The sequence below is a fragment of the Prionailurus bengalensis genome, chromosome E4 (genome assembly GCF_016509475.1).
Source record: "Prionailurus bengalensis isolate Pbe53 chromosome E4, Fcat_Pben_1.1_paternal_pri, whole genome shotgun sequence".
NCBI classification, from domain to species: Eukaryota; Metazoa; Chordata; class Mammalia; order Carnivora; family Felidae; genus Prionailurus; species Prionailurus bengalensis.
The window spans coordinates 59,544,584-59,570,459 of record NC_057360.1 but is presented as its reverse complement, the minus strand read 5'-3'; the positions used below and the strand labels follow the sequence as shown (position 1 = coordinate 59,570,459).

Sequence of the window (25,876 nt, the reverse complement as noted above, 5' to 3'; positions counted from 1 at the left end):
TGATGGTTGGATCTCAGCCATAGAGTCTTGCTTAATGTGAGCAGCTCATATTTTCATTAAAGAGCTCTGAAGTTAAGCATTATGAAGCACTTTCTCACAAATGCTCATGCAGTTAAAGTTGAGCTTCTGTGAAATTGAGCTAAAATAAACATATATAGATAAAAAGCGTATGTACTTGGCTACAAGTACATAGGTAGGCACTGCTGGCAAATGTGTTAGTTATGCTGTCTCCATCCTGACGTGTATGTTTGAATGCGTGCATGTGTATACATATGTGCATTCTGTATGTTCACATCATTCAGAAACTAAAAAGAAAAAAAAAAACAAAAGGAATGAAAATAGTATTCTTATTTGTTAAAATGTTCTTGAAATTCTACATGGATTCCATGGTTTAGAAACAATGATCTTTTTGTAAATTTAGGGCTGGAAACGGGGAACAGAATAGGCAGCTGTAAACAAAATTGCAATTAAGGTTTCACTAAAAACATGGCAAAGGCCCCAAATATCATAGCTACTGTAGAATACAGGAACTATCTATCCAAATATTGTGATTAAGGAATACTCTGAACGATCAGATTTTGGAAAGAAGTGGGTAGATGGAACCATTGAGAGTCTCCATCTGTCTGTGCACATCAGGACCTTGGACAGTTCCAAGGAGGCTCTCCAGAAGGGAGCCCATATCACTCTATCTCTTGTTTTTTTTTTTTAAGTGTGCCTTTCATTCCACTGAGTATGTTGAAGAGCTGATGGCCTACCAATAAACTCACAGGTATTAATTTGTAATAACAACTTATTTCTTTCTCTCCCCATTCTCTTCGCCACCTGACTTTCATTCCACCCCCATCCCCAGCACCCTCCAGTCAGACAGTGGGACTGTCTGTCTTACAAACACCTGGTGTGGATGTTTTCACTCCCACTTCTAATTGGTTGGGAAGCAGCATTTGCCACAGGCACTGTTTAATTTTGTTTCCATCCCCTGCATCTCGCAGGAAAGCAATGGTCAATAGTTCAGATAAAAGAATCATCCTGGTCAGCTCCAAAATATGGCTACTTGCATGGTAATCACAGCAAGTCTGTCAAATCAGCGATTTCTTTATTCCTAAAAGGAAGGGAATTTTCCTAAGGATTATGGTTCTACCACCCAAGAAGCAGCCCTACTCTTCACAAGTGGCTGCAAAGGCTGGCAAACCGAGAGGTCTGCTTTGGCTCAGAAACTCAGTTTGGCTCCTGCCACCCTGGCAGCCTCACTGCGTGTCTCAGCGTCATGTGCTCCACACACAGTCAGGCCAGTCTGCTTCTACTTAGGAGGGATCACAACCAGAGGTGGCCCTCGTTTGGGTCTCCACATGAGGACCTGGGCATCGTTGGCATTGGGTTTCACTAGTGCATTAGGGGGGATGGGCTCCATCCGGCTCAGGATCCGGGGCTGCTCCTGCTGAGTCCTGCCCACTAGCCGGGCCCGTTGCCCCAAGAGCTGAAGAGGGTCCACCTCAATGTCCACCCTCATCCTCCACTTGATGGTCTGCAGAATGATCTTCTCCTTCGTGGTGGTGTTCATGGCCACCAGCCAGGTAGTGAAACTTTGGTCCCTCTTGATCCTTGTGAGCAGTGGCACATTGCTGTCACTCACTGGCACTGCCCACGTCACACTTGGGTAGAAGTTGTCATTCATGCTGACGGAGAACCTGGAGATCTTGTTGGTGGGACCAACCAGGGTCACAGTTTCTGTGGTGTTCCCGTACCAAGGGTAGCTCACCCCATCTGAGTCACTGATGGCTTTTACTCTCCCTTCCCTCAAGTCAGGTAGTTCCCAGCTTGACCTGGCAAAGCAGAAGAGATGCACAAGAAAAGAAGAGGCTGTATGAATTTTTCAAAAGATGGAGAGGTGCCCAACACTTACTAACACAGTCAACTTGGTCAAAATGGGAAGCTCAGAGGGGAATTCAGGTCAGAAAGTTCTATGCTGTGCTGCTTTGGGATGAGATAGGGACAAATCGAAATAACACAAAGATTAAAAAAAAATACCAAAAAGTTAAATAAAATCATAGCTGGTTTAACTGGCAATGGGAAGCTCAAAGAGGCATTTGTGAGCCCCACAAAGAGGTATCAACCACTTGGGATGGTGGAATTGTAATCAGCTATTTAGAGTCATTCCATTGCAAGAACAACTTTCTTGGGAAGTATGAGTGTGTGCAAGGTTTGTTGGTTGGGAAGAAGTGGTTACGGTTTGATGTACTTGAAAGGAAGCATCAGGTGGAAAGGAGGGCAAAAGGAGGCAGAGTTAAGGGTTACACAAATTTCCCAGAAAATCACAGTCTTAGAATTTCTACTCAACAAAGAGGGTTGCTTAAATTCCAATCATTGGCCAATCCAGCACTTGGAAAACAGACATAGAAACTGACACACAAGGAGATAATGGTCACCTTCTGGAAACCACCTCAAAGCAAACGTGCTGTAGGCTGGCATACATAGTCTCTAAAGTGCTATTGTCCCATTGACTTCAGGTCCAGACTGGAAGTCTAATTGCTAATTTTATTTTATTTTTTTAAAGATTATTTTAATGTTCATTTATGTTTGAGAGAGAGAGAGAAAGAGAGAGCGAGCCAGGGAGAGAGAGTGCAAGAACGGGAGGTGTAGAGAGAAAGGGAGGCAGAGAATCCCAAGCAGCCTTCACGTTGCCATGCAGAGCCCAATGTGGGGCCCAGACCCACGGGTCATGAGATCATGACCTGAGCTGAAACCAAGAGTCAGATGCTCAACTGGTTGGGCCACCCAGACACCCCATTAATTGCTTAGTTTAGCGAACCTGCCATTCTGGGCACGTTGCTACTTCTCTTGGGTACCCCTGACTTTAGCCCATGTCTCTTCCCCCAGCTCATCATCATCATCATCACCACCGCCATCATTGTCACAGCTGATACTTATTGATTGCTGCTCTATTTCAACCACTGTGCTAAGTACTTTAACTATGTTATCTCAGTTAATGCTCAAAATATCCCACAAGATGAATGAACTTTTATTTCCATTTTACACATGAGAGGATAGAGGTTTAAAGATGTTAAGGCCCATAATGTGGGTTCTACAGATTGTAAGAGGTGGAGTTAGGCGTTATTTGACTCCAGACTTTGTGCTTTTGACCACTATACCATATCACTTCCCCAAGTACCCTTACATGATTCTGGAGAAAGTCAGAGTGGAGGGGACTCTGGCTGTCCATCTGCTTGCAGCTCCCAGAGCAGCCACCGGGAGCTGGATTGAATCCAAACAGAAGCAGAAATTAAGTCGGCAGAGCCTGAGTGTGCATTCTCCATATATCCACTGCTGGGACTAGGAATGATTCTTAGTAATATGAGAAGATTTTTTTTTTTTAGTGAAAGGCAGAGGGAGAGAGAATTTTTTTAAAAAATTTTTTAATGTTTATTTATTTTTGAGAGAGAGAGACAGAATGCAAGTCGGGGAGGGGCAGAGAAAGAGGGGGATACAGAACCTGAAGCAGACTCCAGGCTTTGAGCTATCAGCACAGAGCCAGACGTGGGGCTCGAACTCACAAACCGCAAGATTAAGACCTGAGCCGAAGTTGGATGCTTAACCAACTTAACCAACCAACCACCCAGGCACCCCTAGAAACAGAATCTTAAGCAGGCTCAATGCTCAGTGAGGAGTCTGACACAGGGCTTGATCCCACAACCCTGGGATCATGACCTGAGCCAAAACCAAGAGTTAGATGCTCAAACCACTGAGCCACCCAGGAGCCCCAGAAGAATGTAATAATTAAAGAAATAAAAGAGATGCTCCACTCATCAGCTAAGTTCTTCCTCTTATGAAGTGACAGAAGATCCTACAGGGCTTTATACAAATGGCTTAAGAGAGAGCTCCACTGTCAAGTTGATGCTGAAATGTCTCAGCATCTTTTACTGTCACGCAGGGACATTGAGACACTAACTACTGCCTCTGGCTGGCCTCCACAGCACTTCCAGTGTGGCTTCCTGGAGAGGAAGTGAGCGCACAGCTGCAAGAACCTTTTCTCTTGTCTGCATGCCCTTGGTAGCTGCCGGGAGTAACTGCAGTGTATCATGATTGGCAGAAATGAAGAAGAAGAAATGACCTCAAATAGAAAGTCAGAGAGATACCGTTTTGCTGCACATGCTGGTTGTAGCTGAGCCAAGGAGTAGCTCACCGAAAATGCTGTGGCCATTTCTTACTGTACAAAAGGGAGTGTTATTTGAGCAGGACATATTCATATATAGGTCAGAGGTCAGGTGAAGCCCAATCTGCTTATTGGGTTTATGAAATGGCCAGACTGGAGTCAGCTTCTTGCCTCCAGCCAAAGTGTGGAGACAGTTAAGTCACCAGGCATTTACTTCCTGTGTTGCCTCAACTCTGATCTCTGTTTAGGTTACAGTGACGAGACCTGTTTGGGGTTGTTTTGTGGGACTAGAGGACAAGTATTCTCAGCAGTGTAAAACTGTACTTAGACACTGTGCCAACTGTGGCACATTGGCTGGGGAATTTGGTTTTTGATTCTGTTATAACACTGTCCTTTTAAAGACTGGCTATCTTGCTGGTTGATTAAGATACTTTGTCTATAGGGTCTTCATGGTTCCTATTTTTGCCCCCAACTTCCTGTCCAGAGCTACATGAACAGACGTAAGCCCAGGGTCTAGAGGTCAGTCAAGTGAGAAATTTACAAAGCTTAGTTTGGTCCCAGATGTTCCGCAAACAGAGATAACATAATAAGGCTCTACTCTTGTGTCTGTCTTGGGAGAGAAGGAAGACACCCTTTTCTTGGAAGATTCTGTGGAATAGAGAAACAAGCTTCTTATTCATCACATGGAAACAAAGGGACATGGCTGAGTTTAGCCAATGGGTGCAGTGACCTTGGGAGGCTACATACCCCATCCATCCACATTGCTGTGACTTTGGCCACTGCTCTATTGGAAATCCTTTGGGTCTGAGGCATGTTGTCTCCCACAGCCCCAGGGAGGGTTTGATTTTGGAAATAGCCAAAATTCACTATGACTTAAATCTAGTGAATAGGGAGTAGGTTTCTTTTCCAAAAATATCATAGTTTTATTTCTTTTATGAAAAATGGGTACTAATGCACATTCTAAGGTAGTGGCTTTTTTTTTCCTCCAAAAAGAGTTATGCCTATACAATGCATGATTGGTTTATATAGCTGATAAACCAGTTTGATAATGGTTTTCAAAGAAGTCCCTGATGAATTTCAGGAGTGATAGTACCGTGGAGTCACTCTCTCTTTTAGAGAACTACTTTAAATGAATGCTTGAGGCGCTTCAAATTCTACATGGTCAAAGTGAACTCACCACCTCTAGCATACACTTGGCCCCTTCTCCCATCTCTGCTGCAGCGGGCGACCCACTACTCACCCAGTCTTCGAGGCCAGAAATAAGGGCCATCTTCCTATGCTCTTTCCTAGACTGTCTCAGCTACCGCATCACTGCATCCTGTGAATTTTGCTCCATACGTGATGTTTGAATTTATCTCCTTTTCTCCAGTTCTCACTGCCGTCATTTAATTCACACCCTTAGCATCTCCCACCTGGTCTACTGGTAAGGGGCCACAGCTGGGCCTCTCTGCATTCAACCCCAATCCCTTTCAAATTCATCTTTTAGCTGCATTGGTGTTCCCACATGCAGACATGATTCTGTCCTTTCTACACCCTTCGAAGTTTCCTCTGAATGGGCATCAATGGCATCATCTACATGGTAAGATTCACGTTTCTTAATATATGGCTCTCCATGGACTGGCCTTCCCACCCTAACATGCCATGCTGTTCTTCCCCTCTTCCTTTTGCTCATGCCGTGCCCGCTGCCTGAAGCTCTCTCTCCCCTGCTAAATAAAGTCTCACTGGACCTAAGTACTCTTTTTTGAGAATCATTACATGCGTCACCTCCTCCAAGAAGCCTTCTCTTCCAAGCTCTCCTGGATATATCCAGCTCTTTACAAGTCCCAGGTTATATTATAATTGTTTGTTTATGTGTCTGCTTTCTCCATTAGATTATTCTTTCTTTGAGGCTTGGGATTATGACTTATTTTTGGATCATTAGTACTTAGCACATTGTTGGCAGATAGTAGATCTTAATACATTTTTGTCGAAGGAATATTTTATTTAAATCATTTTCATGCTTGTCTTATATACAGCTTGTATATAACAAAGTGTTTTATCTCAGTTTTATACTTTATATTTTCCCTCACCTTAAAAGAAACTATTATCTACCATTCATGTATTCCAATATTACAATTGCACCATGTTTAACACCATGTTTATCGTTGAGGGGGAGGCAGACAAGACACACACAAATAAAATGAATGAACTGGTGACTACAAATGTATTTAGTGACTGTTCATGCCATAATACACCTGCATACAAAAATTAATGACACAGACTTAGAGTGATACAGGAAGTCAGAAACATGGACATCCATGCAGGCTATAGGGGGAGGGTTTGGGGAGGAAATGGAATTTGAGCTGTGAGGAACAAAGAAGGGCACACCTTGGCGGGAGGTTCCATCATGGACAAATGTGTGGCATTAAGCATGAACATGGAGTGTCCAGGAACCAGAGGGACCACCTGGGAAGAGTGGAGACAAGGCTGGTTGGGCAAGGCAGTGTCAGTCTGGGAGGAAGTGCCTTTAATAATGGGCTTGAGCACTGGGCTTCGTCCCAGGGATGGTGGGACTTTTCAGCGAGAGATGATGAGCCAGGAAGAAAGGTGATGTATGAAGAAGAATTAGAGAACCAAAGGGAGGGAACTCCGGAGCTTTTGCAACATTCTAGGTGATCTTTAGTGAAGCTTTCATCTAGGCTGGTGGCTGAGAATGGAGAGGAAGGGCCACATATAAGAGATACTGCAAAGGTAGATCTACTGTGGCTTGGCAACTGATTGCCTCTCAGAGACAAAAGAGGGAATAAAGTAAAACATTCACTCAAACAATTATTCAGAAGAGCCAAGCACAGTTGACTGGTGTGTGTGTGTGTGTGTGTGTGTGTGTGTGTGTAAAATCATTCTCAGAAGTAACAAGGTGTGGCCTCACTGTGGCTGACATGCCACACCCATCTCCAGACTCACCCACAGTGGAATTTCAGGGTGCAAAGCTCTGACTCTTCCATTAGGCAGGGAAGACGGAGTCGTGTTTGTCTTTGTGTCTTTGCCCAGGACATGGTGGTTAGAACATGGAGCACACACACAACTCTCGTTTCTCCTTGTGTCTCGCTAGCTCTTCCTCACCATCCTTTGCTGGTTCTCATGTCTCAACCTTCTACCTTCGGAGGGCCCCAGGTCTCAGTCTTTGGCCCTCCTCTCTTTTCCATCTTGGTGAATCCAGTCTCATGGCTGTAAGTACCATCTACATGCTGACCACTTCCAAATTTCTATCTCCAGCCTGGATTGCTCTCCTGGGCTCCATATAATCCCTGGCCCACCTGCCAACAACCCTGGAGTCACTCTTGACCACTCTCTCACCTTCCACTTACTAACTATTGGCAAATCCTGTTGATGTCATCAATATCTATCTAGAATTCAACTCCTGCCCATCCATCACCTCCATCGCCACTACCCTGATCCAAGCTACAGCTGGCTCTCCTGGATTGCTGCACTAGCGTCCTAAACTAGTCTGCTTGCTAATACTTCTGCTCTGCTGCTCTGGTCTATTTTCAACATGGCAGTCACAGTGGTCTTGTTAAACAAACGTGAAATTATGTCACTCCTCTGCCCAAAACGATTCCACGGCTCCTAAACTACTTAGGAAACGTCAATGTTCTTAAAAGGACCTAGGTGGCCCTGCATGATCTGGGTCTCCATTTCCTCTTGTATATCATTAACTTTTCTCTCCTTCTTGCCCATTCTGGCCTCTGTGCTGCTCACTGAGCATGCCAAGCAAACTCCCACCTCATGGCCTTTGTACTCTTCATTTCATCTGAAGCATTCTTCCATCAGGATCTGTAAGGTTTGCTCCCTTGCCTCCATCATTCCCGGCCCAAGCATCGTGTTCTCAGTGCCACCTTTCCCGTCAACCATATTTAAAATTGCAACTTCCCGACCCAGTGTTCTTCATCCTATGTCTCTGGTTTATTTTTCTCCACTGTCTAATATAATATATAACTTATTTCGCTTATGGTCTCCCAACTCCCCAAATGGAAGCCCAAAGTATGTCTTATGTTGTGTTCACTGCCATATCTCCAGTACCTAGAACAATGCCTGGCACATGGAAGGAGTTCAAAATTGGGGCCCCTGGGTGGCTCAGTCGGTTAAGCATCCAACTTCAGCTCAGGTCACGATCTCACAGTTTGTGGGTTCGAGCCCCGTGTTGGGCTCTGTGCAACAGCTCAGAGCCTGGAGCCTGCCTCAGATTCTTTGTCTCTCTCTCTGCCCCTCTCCTTCTCACACTCTGCCTCTCAAAAAGAAATAAACATCAAAAAAAATTTTTAAAAAGGAGTTCAAAATTATTTGTTGAATAGCTAGGTATTGAAACAGTCTGAAGTGAAAGGTAGGAGGAGACTGAGTTTCAATTGGGACGCGATGCTTTTGTGGGGTTGCAAAGTTGGGTCTAGAGCTTAGGAGAAAGTCAGGGCTAGAGGTGTAAATCTGGCAACTGTCTGCATGGAGAGGGTCAGCTGACCTGACGGTGATATTGGCATCACTGGAGTTGAAGGAGATGCCTTAGGAGGCTCGTTCAGATGGCCAGAAGACAAAGAGGAAACTAAGAAGCAGAAGGACCAGCAAAAGGGGACGATGAACTTCCAAAGTCAAGAGAATTTCAGGAAGTCACCGGTGTTAAAAGCCACATGAACTGGAGAGAGTGGGGTTAAGAAAAAGACCATTAGATTTATTATCAAGACAGCGGTGAAGATATGCTGGTGGAGGCCTTTCGGTAAGGAGTTATGGGGGCAATGAACAAGCACAAGGGGAAAAAAAGAGAATTCAGGTAATTCCTTCAAGAAGTTGGGTACCAAAGTTGGAGAGTTGTCCGAGCAGAGGAACCGAAAGCAGGATTTCTGGAGCCAGGTTGCCTCGGCTTGCAAACTGAGTGCTACCACCTACTGGCTGTGTCAGTTAGATAAGTCACTTGCCTTCTTTATGCCAGTTTCCATCTCCAAGCTAGGCATAGTAATAGGACTCCCTTGATGCACTTGGTGTGAGCCTTAAATGAGATAATGAATGTGAGGCGTGTGGTCAGGCATGGGGCGCGAGTAAGTGAGATTTAAGTTCAGATATGAGTAAGGAAGCGAGACGCGGGAAGAGAGAGGGTTGGGAAAGAAGGAAACTCAACAGCCGTCAACCCTTCCAGCTGCGAACACTTGACAGTAAGCATGTGAGGCAGGGATTATTGTACCCTGGTCACACACAAGGAACAGAAGCTCAGAGTGAACTGTGCAAACTCCTCCTCCCGGGGAGGGCAGTGCCAGGCTTTGAAGTCAGGTCTTTCTGGCCCCAAACCCTGCTTTCTCTCCTTCACCATGCTTCTGGGAAAGCTCCTTAACCTTAACCTTCAATGAGTCCCCAATCTCATTTTTTTCTCTTTGAGGTCTTCTTGGTGGTGAGTGGAGAAAGCACTGATTTGGGTGTCAGTGCCAAAGTAACAGCTGGCTGGCCTCAGACAAGACACTCCTGTCGGCCTCAGGCTCCTCATGTGTAAAATGGGAAGGCAAATTAGAGAAGGAAAGTGACTCCAGGCAAGTTACATCTCGAAGCCGTTACAAGGATCACACAGAGCAATGGCAGGTGAGCAGACGCTTTGGAAACTATAACACACGAGACCCACATTAGTTATTATCTCAATTCCCCTCCTTCTCTTACAACCCTCTCCTCACGGGATAAACACAGTGTTTTCATTTTGGACAATCAGTCATTGACCCAAAGAGCACAGCTAATGGACTCGCCAATGGAGCTAATAATGAAAGCATCGATTATTGCAACCTTCATGCTTTCTGCAGCCCAGTTTTAGAAGAAAAAGGCAAATCTTCTTTAAACAAGCTCGTGCGAAGCATTTCATTCAAATAAGTGGCCCCTGGGTTGAGGTCCTGTTTCTACCCGGACCCAGCCAGTTCTCCCAGGGCCCACGAGGAGCAGAGCAACCTCCCCGAAGGAGCCCCTCTTTGCTCCCCCCACCCCCCCGAAGCCCCATGGTCACCAAGGAGATCGGGAGCCAGCAGCAGCATTCTTGAGGGCAGGGAGTGGGCAGGTATTCGGGGGGTACTGCTGACACTGATGTCCCCTGATTGATGGGTGGTTTCAAGGGTGTTTCAAGCTCCCAGGGAGGCTGTGAGATCCAGGATGATGCTGTCCCTCAGCCCAGGCGACAAGAGCTCCTGCCTGGCCCTCCACTTTAAGAGACCCACTCTGCTATCTTCTGGCTATGCCATTTCACATTGTGGGGCTAAGCGGACGTGTCCATCTGGAGCCAGTGCCCCTTCTTCTAGACCATGCTCTGGGTATCTGGGATCTCAGTATTCCCAGCCCATATGGCTCCACACTCGCCTCCAGGGTTGGTGCAAGGCCTTTTTCCTGGTCTGTCTTCTTAAGGGTAGTCTACTCCACCTGTGTGAGCCAAAGCATGGTTGTTTGTAGGGGGCATGTATGGAGTTTGGACAGGTGTGTTAGGTGGTTAGGTGTCTACATGCATATCCATGATGGCCCGTATCTCTCTATATGGTACAGAGCCAGGGTGGGAAGGAGAGTGGGGCCAGCTAGGGGCCGGCTCTTATCTTCTTATGCCTCTATACCCTAGCACAGAACTTGGAGGAGTCTGAGAATTCTAAATCTGAACCTCGCTTTCTACGTTGTTAGAAAGGTGTATCTGTCAAGGTAAGAGGACAGAAGCGATGTGATTTAGCACTGCCAGTCTGACTTACACCCTCAGCTTTCCGTATGTTGACTTAGAATTAAAACTACTATTTAGAAATATGGTATATAGGCCTTCGTTTGTGCTCCTACCTTGGATCCCACGAATACTGGGGACAGGTGGAGGTGGGAGATCTGGAGCCCCGTGGCTTTGGAACTCTGGACAGCTCTAATTCAAAATTTTCTTTTACTCACATCTGTTCAGCCTTAACATTTACAAAGTGCTCCCGGAAATAGCTCTGTACCCACTTCTTATATCGGTCTCGTGAAGTGGGTACCATTCTACCTTCCGTTACACAATAGGGAACTTGCTCAGGGGTCACACAGCTAGCGATGGGCAGAGCTGAGTTGCGATTCCGGCATCTGATTCAAAATCACATGCTTTCCTCGCAATGATGCCCTGGTACCAAATTAGTGGTCCAAGCGTTCTGAAAAATAATGATAATAGTCATGGGTGATATCAGCTGACAGATGCCGCTGTCACCAATAGTGAAACATTTTTTACACAACTGCTAAACAGACACCCTCCGCCCTCCCCAGGTGCCTCCTCCCTAGCCATCCAGGTTCCTTCCCAGGGCCCCGGATCTCTCCGAAATTCACCAACCAAACACAGGGTTGGACTGGGGACCTCCGAGACCCTACTCTAGCTCCAGGGCTGCGTTTCAGCCCTGACCTTATCACAGGCACTGCTCTGAGTCTGTGATCTCTCCACCTGGTTGAACCTGCTCTTACAGGAGACTGGCTGCTGTTAACTTTACTGCCCTTTGATGGTGGGAAGGGGCTCCTGCCTTCTCTCTTTACCTTCATGGCTCGAACCTATGGCGTCACCACTTGGGAAGGTGGAAAGTTAAAGAGAATGCCGTGTTTCCTGAGGATTCAGACTTTTCCCCGTCTAGTGCTGGGAAGAGCAGTGCACCCACATCCCGGAGAGCCTCCTGCTCAGTGTCACTTCTGACTTGGCAAAGGCAGCGCCCGGCACCTCTGCTTCCCCGGAGCCCTTCCACGTGAGGAGCTTGAAGTCACAGCCCATGGCGAGTGAGTTAAGGGAGAGGAGAGAATGGAGAGAAGCCCCTTTCCAGGAGCGGGTGGGGGCAGGGCTCAGGGCTGCGAAGAAAGCTGCGGTGAGAGGTGGGGGAGGCAGGGGTTCAGAGCCAATGCCCTACGTCACCTGGTGGGTCCAGACGCCCACTGCCTCTAGGCAGCCTCTCAGCCTGTTGAGACACCAGTCCCAGTCCCGGCCCTGGCACGGGTCCCGATTCTCAGATGGTTTGCACCATGATTACAGAGTAAGTTTTAAAATTAGGTCTTTCCTCATTCTGCACTGTTTATGTCAGACTCTGAGAAGCCGCCCACCTCCTCTTCCGCCCCTTCCTTTCTGACCACATCCTTTTTTCTTGGCACACAACGAAGCATTTTTTTTTCCCACAGCAGAAAAGACCATTTCCAGTGTTTTTAAAGAGCCATCCGTGTTGGGAGAGGCTCCATGTTTAAGCGAAAGGCTTCTGTTGCCGCCGCATTCATGCTCTGTTTTGATTGGGTTTCTGTAGCATTGGAGACGCCTTCTCGTTACGTATCTACCCTTCACCACTTGGAGGTCAGTCTCTCCCGCAGACCCCCTGTTCCAGCTGGGTTCCCAGAGGCCTCTGCTGGCTTGTTCATATTTGACAAGCCTGAAGTCTTGGGTCAGTGGCCAGTTTTCCGGGTCACGTCTGAGGATGGCTCGCCTCCGACACCAATTCTGGGCTTCTTGGAGCGAAGCGGCCTTCCCCACAGACAGGTGCAGGCCAGGGCCGCCTTAAACACCGAATGTCCTCACTCACACCCGTGGGCCAGGCATGCAGGGCCAGACTGTGTCCCTAGGGAGCATCACGCCCTCTGAGCTAGGCACGGCAGGGGTCCATGCCCAGCCTCCAGGGGCTCACAGCCTACTTGCACTCAGAGGCTCCCCACACCCTCCTGTCCTCCAAATGAGGGTCCTTCCTCCATCTCCCAGAGGCTGCTCCAAGGACACAGCCTGGAGGGGGTGCTGTGTGCTTCACATTCATGATGTGCAACCCTGTGAAGTAACTCCTCACTTTCGATTACAGAACAAATACAAACGAATGATTTTTTAAGTGAGAACGTAGGCAAAACAAAAATAAAGGGAAATGCCCATAGTCCCATGATCATCGATTACTACTCTTTTTCTTTCCTTCTTCTTTTAGAGAGAGTGAGAGAGGGTGCATGTGTTCCTGAGCTGCGGAGGGGCAGAGACAGAGAATCTTAAATAGGCTCCGTGCCCAGCACAGAGTGTGACATGGGGCTCAATCCCATGACCCTGAGATCATGACCTGAGCTGAAATCAAGAGTCAGATGCCTAGCCAGCTGAGCCACCCAGAGGCCCCATCATAGATAACGACTTTTACCATTTTGGGGTGTCCATTCAATAACGCCTTTCTTAATTTTAATTAAAATCTATCTGTAGTAGCGAAATCCCAAAATGAGAGGGAAACAACACGTATCCACTCTCCTCCTCCTCTTGTCCATCATTTGTCTGGCCTCTAGGGGACTCAGAGGATTCAGTTGGCTTCCATGGCTAGAGTGTGCAGCCCATGCCTCCCCCTCCCCGACACCACCACCTGGTCCCTCTGAACTCTTCCAGGGCCTCGGAGCAGAGCTCCTGGACAGTGCTGTCACATGGAGGCACTCGCTCTGCTGGCCGGTGGGGTTTTCAGAGGGGGGGGCCTCAGAGGGAGGAAGTCTGATTTCTGAAGACAGAAATACAGTGGGTGTTCTCCCCAGAAATGAGCTGCTCCTCCCAGAACACAGGACCCCACACAGCTGGCTTTCTTTGGGCTCCACAGACCCTGGGCACTCAGACGGCTGCCCTGGATGTAAGCCGGACTTTGGTCCCCATTCACTTCTCCTCTCTAGGGTCCCTGAGTCCTCCTGATTGAGTCTCCCGCACCACCTGCAGCTCCTGACGGGGGGATTCTGATCTGCAGGTTACCACACTGCCAACCTATGCATTCGGGGTGCGAGGAGCCATGGCCTCTTCACCCCGCCTGGTCCCAGCCCCAAGCCAGGCCTTCCCGGGGGCTCCTACAATCTAGAACCCTGCGGCTGCTGTGACAGCGAAAAGCCTCTGACCCTGTGAGCACCCCCCCCCCCTTTGCTTTTGTCCCTCCTGCTGTTGTGTCACGGACCGGGAGAAAGTGTGGCTCGCTTGTTTCTTTTTGTGTTATTCAAGTGAGATTCCTAGTTTGGAGTCTCCCAGTGGATCCCTGGGGGAGGACGCGTTGGGGTCTTCCCACCCTGCCAGTCCCGGTGAACTGACAGCCTGGCATGCTGTGTGGTCTCGCTGACTTTTACACAGAACATCTGCAGCCTTTGCTGTTGTTTGTAAAGACGCAACCAGTTTTCTGGGGGCCGGATCCAATGATGACGCATGCATCTGATGGAGACGATGAACGCTGAGGACGGCTGGCAGGGGGCCCCAGGCAGCCCCGAAAAGGAGACAGCCTCTCTGCCACCCCACCCTGACATCTGGACCTAATGCTGATGGAGGCCGGGGCCACAATTCAGAGCTCTTCCTATCTGTGGCCTAGACAGTGGTTATGATTCTTTCCTATCTGGTTTGGGAATCATCAAGGGGGACAATTTCTCGAGGTCAAGGAGATACTAGTAATGACATGATTGCTAAATCTTCTGCACTACGGATAGGAAGTAACTAGATATTTACCAACTGAATGAATGAACCACGGCAGGGCTTCTGGGCACAAGCGTCTGAGCAGGAATACGGGGGCACCACCAAGTCCAGAGCTGTCTGAGCCTCACTGATCCCAGCCTGGGGAAGAGAGATCGCCCCTTCCCACTCCTGTCCTCCCCACCCCCTGCCATAGCTAGCCGAACAGAATGGCCCACAGGGCTCAGGCTGCTTTGGGGGACCAGACCTGGGGAGTTAAGTAGAAAGACCAACAGATCAGGGAAGAGTCTGAGAGACCTTGGTCTGGGTCACCAAGCCAAGAGCGAGACTCAGGAGTGGGTTCGGGGTGGGCGGGGGAGGGGGGAGTATCAGTGCAGGGTCTAGGGTGAAGGCTGCTTGGCCCGAGTGGTCTTATGGGGCCTACAGTCTGGAAACCAGAAAGTGAAGTCAAAGGTCTATTTATTGGATCAAGAATAAGACCAGAGGAACCAGACTGAGCAAAACAGCTGTGGTGATGAGGTGGAAGTCACGGCAGACAGAGGGGACTCCGGAAAGTCAGATGTTATTAATACCGCTATTAATGGCTGATATTTCCTGGGGACTCACTGTGTGTCCAGCATTCTACTAAACACTTGACACAGCACCTCAAAGGAGGCACGAGTTACTCCCCTTGACTTTCCCCCCCCGCCCCCAAATAGGGAACTGAGGCTCAGGTTAAAGCATTTGGCAAAGTCACAAAGGTGGCCAACCTGGTCTGAACCTGACTTCCCAGCACCTGGGCCCACTTGTGGCTCAGAACCCAAGGCTGTTGGCAGGCGGTACTGAGCTGAGTGCCCAGCCCGATTCCCTCTCCCCCACCCTCCCAAAGCACTGGTTCTCCGTCCAGCTGCTGGGAGTGGTCACCTCTCACCAGCACTGGGCAGGATGCAGGCGGGAAGGTGGGGAACGCGGACATGCCCGTGCCCCTTCTCCCAGTTGCCAAAGACATCGGCTTCTTCTTCAAGGACATCCGAGCTCCTGCCAAATAATACCCAAGCAGGGGTCAGGGGGGTGGGTGGGTGGAAGGGTTAGGCTCATGAAGCTAAACGGAGGAGGGATGCAGACACAGGTCCACGGAAGGGACGAGGTTGAGGACCGAAATGGTGTGGGCGAGCGGTACAGACTCTTAAAATCAGAGTTTATTGTTTTCATTAACTTTCCGCTGTGTGTTCTTCACACGCCACATTTCACTGCACGCTGAGCCGGGCAGATGTGGGGAGTTACCCGCACCAGCTAAGCGGGGGGGGGGGGGGGGGCAGGCAACATGAGGCTGCCGACACCTCAGCCTGGTGACACGGCCATGAAAATGGTTTATTAGGCAGGTGCCCCGCTTCACACACAGAAGGGACGCCTGTCTGCAAGGAAGTGGATGTGGACACGTTTGTGAGCACAGAGGAGTTCGCATGGGTATTGCCAAGCGAGAGGGACAGAGAGGTCCTAAAACGTCCAGGGACATCTAAGTGCTCCCCCCGCCCGGCCATGTGCGCTCGGTCCAGGTGGACTGACCCCCTCGGCTATCACCAGGGACATCCTCCGCACACCCGCCCTCCTCTAATCTGCAACAACACTACCAGATGGCCGGTGGTACCACCCCGCTTTGCAAAGGAGGAAACTGAGACAGAGAGATGAAGTCACACCGGGATCAGGCAGCTGGGCAACCATGGAGCCAGGATTCACATCTGAGCGGTCACCTCTTGGCCCAAATTTCAATACTCAGCTCTCCAGAGATGGAGAGTTCTCAAGCTCCTTCCATGCTCCAGACACCATGCTCGGTGCTGTGATTCAGCTCATTCGGTCTTCATAACCTCCTTGTGAAGGAGGCGTTGCTAACTAACCCTGCCGGCCCCAGGCAGCCTCCCGGACGGAGAAGTTAAGGAACTTGTCTGTATTCCCCCAGCTGGGAAGTGGCTGAGATGGGATTTAGACCCAGGAGAGACCCCACAGTCTTCCCCTTAAACTGGGTGCCTGCCTCCCACGTGACCATGTTGTGTTTTCAATTTTAAAAAGTTACATTATTGATCTGTGCCTCCCGATCTGCTCTCCCTGCTCAGGGATGAAATCCTTTAACACCTTCTTTTTGAAGTCCTTCCACCTCCAAGCCCATATGGGGGGAGGGGACACGAAGATGGCCTTGGCTTGGCTCCTGGCAGGTGTAAGGGCTACACAAATAGCTTCAATGCAAAGAGGGAGGTGAGGAGTGCGCTCAGGCCGGAGAAAGTTTCTGGGGTGTTGGAGATGCCAGAGGGCACCTGTTTCTTGGTATCGTATTCTTTTTGATGCTATTGTGAAAGGCATTGTCCTCCTAATTCCCTTTTCAGAACACTCGATGCTCATGCTTAGAAACAAAGTTGATTCATGAAGAGTGCGTGTTGGCCATTGTGTCCTGTGCTCTGGGGAAGGTGGCACCGAAGGGAGTCTCCCCCATGGTGGGGTCCAGGCTGCGGGCGGTTTGAGCCGATGCCGCTTAAGCTGTTGGTCACCTCCATCAAACACCCGGGGGACTGGCTCTTGCCCCTGGATGGATCATGTCCTCTCTGAAGATTCTGGCATCAGCCTGAGAGCCAGCAGGAGAGCTGACTCACAACAGAAACCTCTGGAACCTCACACTCTTTAGATGTGAAGTTGAAATCGGGAGCTTTAGGACTCTTCCTGTCTTTGGGAGCCCATCAAAGCTGTGTGAACCAGAAGGAGCACCGACATCCATCCACATGCCGTGTTCCCCTTGGTCCTAACTCTCTTGCCAAGGGACTCTCCCTCCTCTGCAGACCCTGCTGGCGGGTCAGAAAAAGCACTGTACTTGTCAGAAGACCCAGGCCTGCATCCTGGCCTGTCACTCAGCTGCACGGCCCTCGTGAGCTACACCCTGGCTGTCCTCGGCCTGGGTGGCCTGAGCTGTAAAATGATGCCCCCTGACGGAGCCACGGTGCAGGTTCCATGGCAAGTGTGTGGAATGCTAGGTTTTTTTTATGCCCATTGCAATTTCCGGGCTTCATCGAGGGACATCCAGCTCTGGCCAAGCCCTTTCCACCCCGCGGTCCTCCGGGAAGTGCTTCGTGACCATTTCAGCTCACCTGACTGCTGGTGACTTAGCCACCCAAATGTAGAGGCAGACGAGGCAGATGCTGGCTTGGCGCCTTCCCCGGTTTACAACTCTTCCCATGACAAGGAGAATGAATCCCAAACCCCTCACTTTGCCCACTCACCCTGCCTAATCTTGTCTCTGACCCTCCCCCTGGCGCTCCACCCCCACCAGCTTCCCTTATAGTCCTGAAACATGCCGACTCTTCCCTGCCCCAGGACCTTGGCACATGCTGCCTGGAAAGCACTTTTCCCCATTATTTACTTGGGTAACTCTGAATAACCTTAGCTCTAAGTGCAAGTAGTACCTCCTCTGGGACCTTTCCTGATCTGCACTCATCCTCCCTTCCCCGACGCTGAATTAAACTAGGTTTCTGCCACAGAACTCTGTTCTTTTTCTGATTTCATACAACACATCACCATTTGCAATTACACATGTATGAGCGTTTTCATGGTTTAACGTCCGTGTCTTCAGGTGGGTTCGAACATGCAGACTCTGGTTACTACGACAGACCGAGTACCTGCCACACTGTGGCACACAGTGGTGTTTCAGGGACATGTGAGGGGTGAAGGTCTGCAGAAGAGGCAGAAGGATGGAAGGTGTTGGAGACGGAGTGGCGATGTCGACTGCCTGAGAGGGAAGGAGGAGGAGCAGGGCGGGGTGGGCAGGAAGAGGGCCAAGGGCTCTAGGAGATGAAAGAAACCCGGTAGGAACCCCCTGAGAGGGACTGATTGAATTTAAGGTTTTGGAGGAGCAGCGTGAGGGATGGTCTGTCCTGAGGCTCCCAGGAGGGGTGGATGCTGCCTCCTGAAGGGGTGCAGTTGGAGTGTCCCGAGTGCCCAGCCGGCTAGGAAATGGACCAGGAAGTAGGAGAGGGCTCCACGGAGGGGCCCGTGTTGCCCGTGTCCCTGCGGTGGGGCCACACCTGCCCTCCAGGTGTCCAAGGGATACACAGGTGCCCCTGGACTCTGCAGGAGGGGGCTCTCTGGGAGGCAGGGGGGCTCCGTTAACATCACTTTGGTGGGGGTCGAACAGCAGCTTTTCCCCGTGGGCCGGAGCCCCGTGGTCAACCGTGCTGCAGGGATTCAGGGATACTTGGTTCACACAGTTCCTGAGCCGCACGGGGCACTTGGCCCCCCCTGGCAGCCCGTGTCAATCCCAACGGCAGAGGCAGGGATGGAAAGCCAGACAGGAAGCTGGTAATGGCCACTTGCAGAAGTAGCTCTTTCAACATATAAAGGTTCATACCAAGGTCAGTTATACAAGGCTCCTCCTGGCCCTCCCAGGCCCTACTGTCCCCAACACCCACGTTCTGACCCCATGCACTCATGAGGGTTGAAAGATGTCAACATGAAGACCGGGGGGCAGCAAGTCCTATCCCTCATGCACCACTTCTTGGGGCTCCTGAGCATACAGCCTTGGAGAGCATGCTCTCTTTTCCAAGCCAGGAGCATCCAGCCATCTGCCCATTCAGCGATGCCGGAAATGGCCCAGCCCCTGGACGGGCACAGCGATGCCCAGCCACCGAAACCGACCCCTTATTCAACAGGAACACTGGGCTGAAAAGTAAGTCACACGGGAAGTATGTGCCATGGGCCAAAGGAGGAGGCTATGTCGATGAAGACAATGGGGTAAGAGCTTTCCAGCATCACAGCTTAGTCCTTCCTTCAAAGGCTACATCCCAGCCCCACTGAAGGGAATGTCTCCACAATCAGAATCAATAATAAAGGAAAGCCACCTCAGAGTTATGGCTCATTTTAAATTGGTTCCATGATTTCTCGAGCACTTGCCATGTGCCTGGTACTGTCCTTAGTGCAGGGGACACCAAGAATGAAGACACGCCCCCCCCCCCCCCCCCGCCAGGGAATGACAGCCTTAGAGGCAGATCACTTCAATATGGTGTGGGATATTTGGGGACAAAGCCATGTCACCCTAGGGGACATAGAAGAAGCATGGACGCCAGCTGAGGATAGGAGCAGGTGGTGACAATGGTGACGGCCAATGCGGATTGAGGGCTTGCTCTGTGTGGGCATCGTTCCCCGCACTTCGCACGCTACTTATCAATGGTCACAACCGCCCAACGAGGTTGGAAGTAGCACTGTCCCACGGGACTGGGGTTTGGGGGGGTGAACGAACCAGCCCGGGGTAATGAGGGATTTGAACACACCCCGCGTGGAATCCCAGGTGAAGAATGGGTGGCAGAGGAGGAAGCGGCATGAGTGATGGGCTCAAGGCGGGGCCCGGGCAGAGAGGATACCCGAGGTACTGCTGAATGACTTCAGATGACTTGAACATCAAGCGGGGCCAAGAACGAGGGGAGACAGGAACCCTCTTGCGCTGTTGGTGGGAATGCAAACTGGTGCAGCCGCTCTGGAGAACAGTGTGCAGGTTCCTCAAGAACTTGGAAATGTGACTACCCCACAATCTCACAACTGCACTACTAGGTATTTACCCAAGGGAAACAAAAGTACAGATTCAAAGGGGTATATGCCCCCCGATGCTTACAGAGGCATTAGCAACAATGGCTAAACTATGGAGAGACCCCGAATGTCCATCGACTGATGAATGGATATATATATATATATATATATGGACTCTTACTCAACCATCAAAGAGAACAAAATCTTGCCGTGTGCAACGATGTGGATGGAGCTAAAGTATATTATGCGAAGCAAAATAAGTCAGTCAGAGAAAGACAAAGACCATGATTTCACTCATATGGGGAATTTAGGAAACAGATGGGCATATGGGAGGAGGGGAAAAAAGAGAGAGGGGGAAACAAACCAGAGGAAACTTAATGATAGAGAACAAACTGAGGGTTTACAGAGGGAGGTGGGTGGGGGATGGGCGAGATAGGTGATGGGTGCAAAGGACGGCACTTGTTGGGACGAGCTGATAGAGAACAAACTGAGGGTTTACAGAGGGAGGTGGGTGGGGGATGGGCGAGATAGGTGATGGGTGCGAAGGACGGCACTTGTTGGGACGAGCTGATAGAGAACAAACTGAGGGTTTACAGAGGGAGGTAGGTGGGGGATGGGCGAGATAGGTGATGGGTGCGAAGGACGGCACTTGTTGGGACGAGCACTGGGTGTTGTCAGTGATGAATCACCGAATTCTACTCCTGAAACCGATATTGTGTATGTTAACTAGAATTTAAATAAGAAATTGATAAATAAGATAAAATACAATAAAATCCCTGAATGAATTTTTTTAAAAAATGAGGGAAGATGAGGCCGGGGACCTGGTGGGGGGCGGAGGGGCTTTGACCACGCCCCCACGGCAGGTTGGTGCAAGCAGGTGGGTTCTCAAGCATAATTCTTCATGGGTCCTGCCCTGCCACTCACCACTGCCATGGAGACACCCCACAAATGTTTGGTGACTGGGAACACAGCCATAGCCAAATCCCGGCTTTATCTCCTCCTGTCAATGACCTGATCCAATCCTTGCAATAATCCAGTGAAGTTGATAGTATGTCCCCCATTTTTAAAAAATGTTTACTCATGTATTTTTGAGAGAGAGAAGAAGCAGAGAAAGAGGGAGAGAGAGAATCCCAAGCAGGCTCTGCACTGACAGTGCGCAGCCCGACGTGGGCTGGAACTCATGAACCACAAGATCACGACCTGAGCTGAAATCAAGAGTCGGAAGCTTAACCGACTGAGCCACCCAGGCGCCCTGTCCTCCATTTTAAAGCCAAGGAAACTGAAGCTCAGGAAGGTTAAATGATTTTTCTTAAGGTCCGACAGTTAGTAGGGGACGGAGACCGGTCTCGAACTCGCATCTGCATTCTGTGTCTTGTCTACCACACTCGCCCTGCTCTCGCTGAGGCGGGACAGCTGGAAAACCCAGAGACGGGGGTTAACATGGCCGAGCTATTATCTTTTCCGAAACACAAAAACGGGGGGAGCCTTATGGACCAAGATTCTATTTTTCTGAAGAATTTTCCGGAACCTGGCTCTCAGGGAGAATATCTGTCCAAACCGCCTGTAATACACTGAGCAAACATGAGCCAGAAATAATGAGGTAATAAGCTGCCATCAATGCTAATTATCTGTGCTAATGGAGGCAGCACTGGTGCGGAGAATAAAGAGCGGGGGAAAAGTGTCCTCTGATGGCGGGGCATGGCCCTGCTCCCCGCCCCGCAGGGGATCCCGGGCTGGCTGCCCTCTGTGCAGCCTGCGCTCCCAAACCTGCCTGGTGTTGTCAACCCTCTCCAGCAGGGACCCCCTGCAGGTGGTTGGTGCTCCCCACCGCCCCTCCCCCTTTTCCTGCGCCCGGTTGTCCTGCTCTGCCTCTCCTGCCTCTCCTTCCATCCTGGATTCCCTTCTGGTTCTCTGCCTATTCGCTGCTTGTTAGTCTTCCAGCGTCCGGCTTCCTTAAGCCTGTCATCCAGGACCTAGACCTTGACTTTCCTTTACAACATGTTCCTCAGCTGCCAGCCAGCCTGGCCCACCCAGAAAGCTAGTCTTCAAATCCTTTGACGCCCCAGTGAGCTCCCCAAAGGGACTTCCATGTACGCGGCACAGCTTTTGTTGTAGATCCAAGCATCCCAAACATACTTAAATTTGGTGCAGCCTGTCTGATTATTTTTGCATGAAAGGTGAGAGCAAAGAGGTCCTAAGAAATGTCATTCTAATTCACGTTTTTTTTTTAAGTTTATTTATTTTTGAGACAGAGAGAGAGAGAGACAGAAAGAGCAAGCAAGCACAAGCAGGGGAGGGGCAGAGAGAGAGAGAAGGAGACAGAGAAACTGAAGCAGGCTCCAGGTTCTGAGCTGTCGGCACAGAGCCTGACGTGGGGCTTGAACTCATGAACCACGAGATCATGACCTGAGCTGAAGTCGGACGCCCAACCGATTGAGCCACTCAGGCGCCCCTACAAGTTTTTTAAAGTTTATTTATTTATTTTGAGAGAGAGAGAGAGAGGACGAGCAGGGCAGGGGTAGAGAGGAGAGAAACTCCCAAGCAGGCTGTGCTGTGTAAGCACAGAGCCGGATATGGGACTTGATCTCATGAACCGAGAGATCATGACCTGAGCTGAGATCAAGAGTCAGACACTTAACCTACTGAGCCACCCGGGTGCCCCCTAATCCACACTTTTGCCGAATAAGGGAATAAGTAACTTTAATCCTCCAACAATGCCCATTTTATAGGTGAGCCCATTGGGTCTCAGGATCTCCCAACCTGCCACTAAGCAGCCACTCTAGAATTAAAGCTGGACCTCTCTGAGCCCCAAACCTGTGTGCCATTAAGTCCACTTGTAAACTTCAGTCGTGGTTCAGGATAAGCAAAGAAACAAGTATACAGAGGCAGCCATTCATTAAAGAAATCTTGCAGGGAAGTGTTCTGGAGAAAAATCTTGATGTGACAGATAAACAAGCACCCATTCATTTTCCCTATTTTACAAGTTTCTTTGAAAATAGATACCCAGTGTCTTAAAGCGGGGCACGTCAGAAAAGCCCCAGGAGAGGTACTGGGTGGAAAGGGGTAAGGAGACACGGCCAAGGGGTCCATCAAGTCTAGCTTTGCATGGCGGTTGTGAACAGCAGGAGAAACACGCAGAGGGTCATAAATTCTAATTTTTTATGCGGCTACTCCTCATACCTGCCCTTCCCATGACTTCTACCAAGAGAAAAGGGGTCTGATGGGACGTCTGTCTCCTTGGGTTCCCTTTTCTCCTGGGCCAAACGCAGAAGGAAAAAAGAACCAAAGCGTCACTCTCCTGCCATGCTAGCCCCTGTAGGACCCCCCCGTTAAAGCAAAGGGCTTGCTTTCTTTTATGTAACATATCTTTCTGGACCTTCCCACGTGGGATCGTGCGATAGCCAGGCAAGAGGGTCATAAGGAAAGTGCTCTTTATTATTATTATTTTTTTTTAAAGAAAGCAACAAAATTAGCAGACACAGATGAGGCAATGGAGGTAAAGCAGGCATTGGGTTTTAGGGAAGATTTGACGCCTCCTGATTGGCTGGGATGATACAAGGACAGGGCTGCTGGGAAGGGAAACTGCCTAGTCCTGGGAATAATGATGATGCCCTGGGGAGAGGAGGGGACATGGGAAGAGGGAAGAGGTCCTTGGGGAGTGTGAATGAGTGTGTTCGTGTGTGTGTGTGTGTGTGTGTGTGTGTCTTGAGGCCACATTTTATAGAGCCAGAGGTTGGAGAGGAAGCAGGAGGTTGGGATCAGGGCTGACCTCACACAGGAAGCTCCGAATGCAGCCCCAGAGAGGCAGCTTTCTGGAGGGGACAGAGCCTAGGAAAGCACCCGCAGTCGCAGCCAAGAGAAAAATGTTGGCAAGTGAAAAGGAGGAACAGGGTGGTGGGAATCAAGGTCGAGTGGCTCTGGAGGGAGCGAGAAGCTGTAACCGGGAGGTGGGGGACAGAAGCAGAAGGGCCCCCTGCCCCTGCTAGGGAGGGGAGATGCGCCCTGCGCTCCCCGTAGGAACCCGTCCCCTGCCGGGCTGGGACCTCTGCATCTGGAAGGTCTGCGTGGCCGTGGGCATTTTGTAATCGGGGTGGACCCCGCAGAGCCCTTGGCCGCCCTGCGCTGGGGCTGAGAGAAGTCTGGCCCCATGCCGTCCTGTTCCATCGGGGCAGACTTTGCTCCAGTCTGTGCTTCCCTTAGAAGGCTGACAGCCCAGGCGTGTCCTGTAGGTGTGGGGACAGCATGTGCCTTGATTTTTCTGCAGTGAACATGCTGGCCTGTATGGATGCTGCCGTGAGTTGAAATGGCTACATAGTCTAGAAGGAACCCTGAGAGTTGCAGAGGCCGGTCAGGGCCCACAGAGAGAGGGACGGGAGGCCTTCAGTTGTCGTGACAGCAGGGACAACGGTACTACTGTGGTTTATAAACTATTGCCTGCCAGGGGGTGGACAGCATTTTATACTGGACTCCCCGTAACCACTCTTCTGCGCGGTGGGTATTATTAGACCCTTTTACTGCGTAAAAACATGAGAGCCAAAACCGCCTGCCCAAGGTGACGAGTCAGAGTGGCCAGACTGCCAGCCCGCTCTGACGCTCCAGATACCCCTTCCCATCCTCACTCGGGTCAGCATACTCCCTCCACCTGTCCCTTCGATCGCAGGGGTCCTGCAGGGGCAAGCTGGCGGGCGCACATGGCCAAAGACGGGCGGCATTCCAGCCCCACCCCCAAAGGGCTTGCCCAGGCCCTGTGGGCAGGGCGGCTGCCCTGGGGGGAGGGGCACTGCCTTTCCTTTGAGCATGAACAACTCAAAGACAGGCCCTCCTACCCTCCTAGTCCCACAAGAGGTGGCGGCCAGGGTGGCTGGGGTGGCCAGGCCGGACGACTTGGGTAGAGACACGCCCAGGCATCCCGAGGCTTGGGCCCTTCTGGGGGTGTGGGTACTCTTCACGGCTTCCCCATTCTGCGGTGTGGGCTGTCCGAAGCCACCAGGGGAGGGGAGGGACCGCACCAGTGGGAAGGCCACCACCACTGTTTTCCAAGGCAGCTATACAGCCTTTACCTCCACCGCCCTGCCTCTGGCCCAGAACTCCTGAGCCCCCAGGGGCCCCCAGGCCCCCTCAGTCATGCCTCTCCTCACCCCTGTTGACAAGAGGGCAGGAGAGATGAGCAGAGAACTGCCCAAGTGATAGATACGGTGAGTTATGCCCACAGCCTCCCAGCAGACGGTCTCTGGGGCTGGAGGAGGGGAGACATTAGGAACGATCTTGGGGGGGGGGTGGGTGATACTCTCCCAACAGAGAGGAGTGAGGCGCTAATTCCCGAGGACCAGTGACAGAATAAACGCAGAGAGGATCAGACCCTAAACGCAGCAAGCCGCACACAGAAACGAATTCCCCAGCTGGGAACAGGCGACACCTAAAAATACGGAGCTGTGGTTCCCACAGGAATGCTCAACGGCCCACGTTCAATCGAGAACGGCTCTGGATTATGGGTTAGAGTAAATAAAGAAGATCATCTAAGTAACATAACCATAGGTTTTTAGCTTAAAATGACATCTGGTACCAACATATTGTCTGTCTCTGAGAAGCTCAAATTGCCAGTCGTCCTGGGAGCCCCTGCTGCCCTCAGCAAGTTTTCATCCCGAGTCGCTCTGACTGGTGGGAAGAACGCGTTTGGATTTCCAGCCCCTCCCCGCCCCCCCCCCCCCCTGCTTTGGGCCTCTGAGTCTCTGAGGTGACCCAGGAGCCACTGCTGGGATGACAGGCGGCCATCGTCGAACACGGGCTGATGG

At 50.5% G+C, this 25,876-nt stretch overlaps 1 protein-coding gene across 1 annotated transcript in view; it reads right to left on the bottom strand.

Moving 5' to 3' along the window:
• Positions 1-330: 330 nt before the first annotated feature.
• FAM78B (family with sequence similarity 78 member B) overlaps positions 331-25,876 on the bottom strand; it is an 80,713-nt gene continuing 55,167 nt past the window's right edge. The window contains exon 2 of the mRNA XM_043567822.1: positions 331-1,820. Within this exon, the coding sequence (XP_043423757.1) occupies positions 1,298-1,820 (523 nt within the window). The 3' untranslated portion in view covers positions 331-1,297. The remainder of the gene's footprint in view (positions 1,821-25,876) is intronic.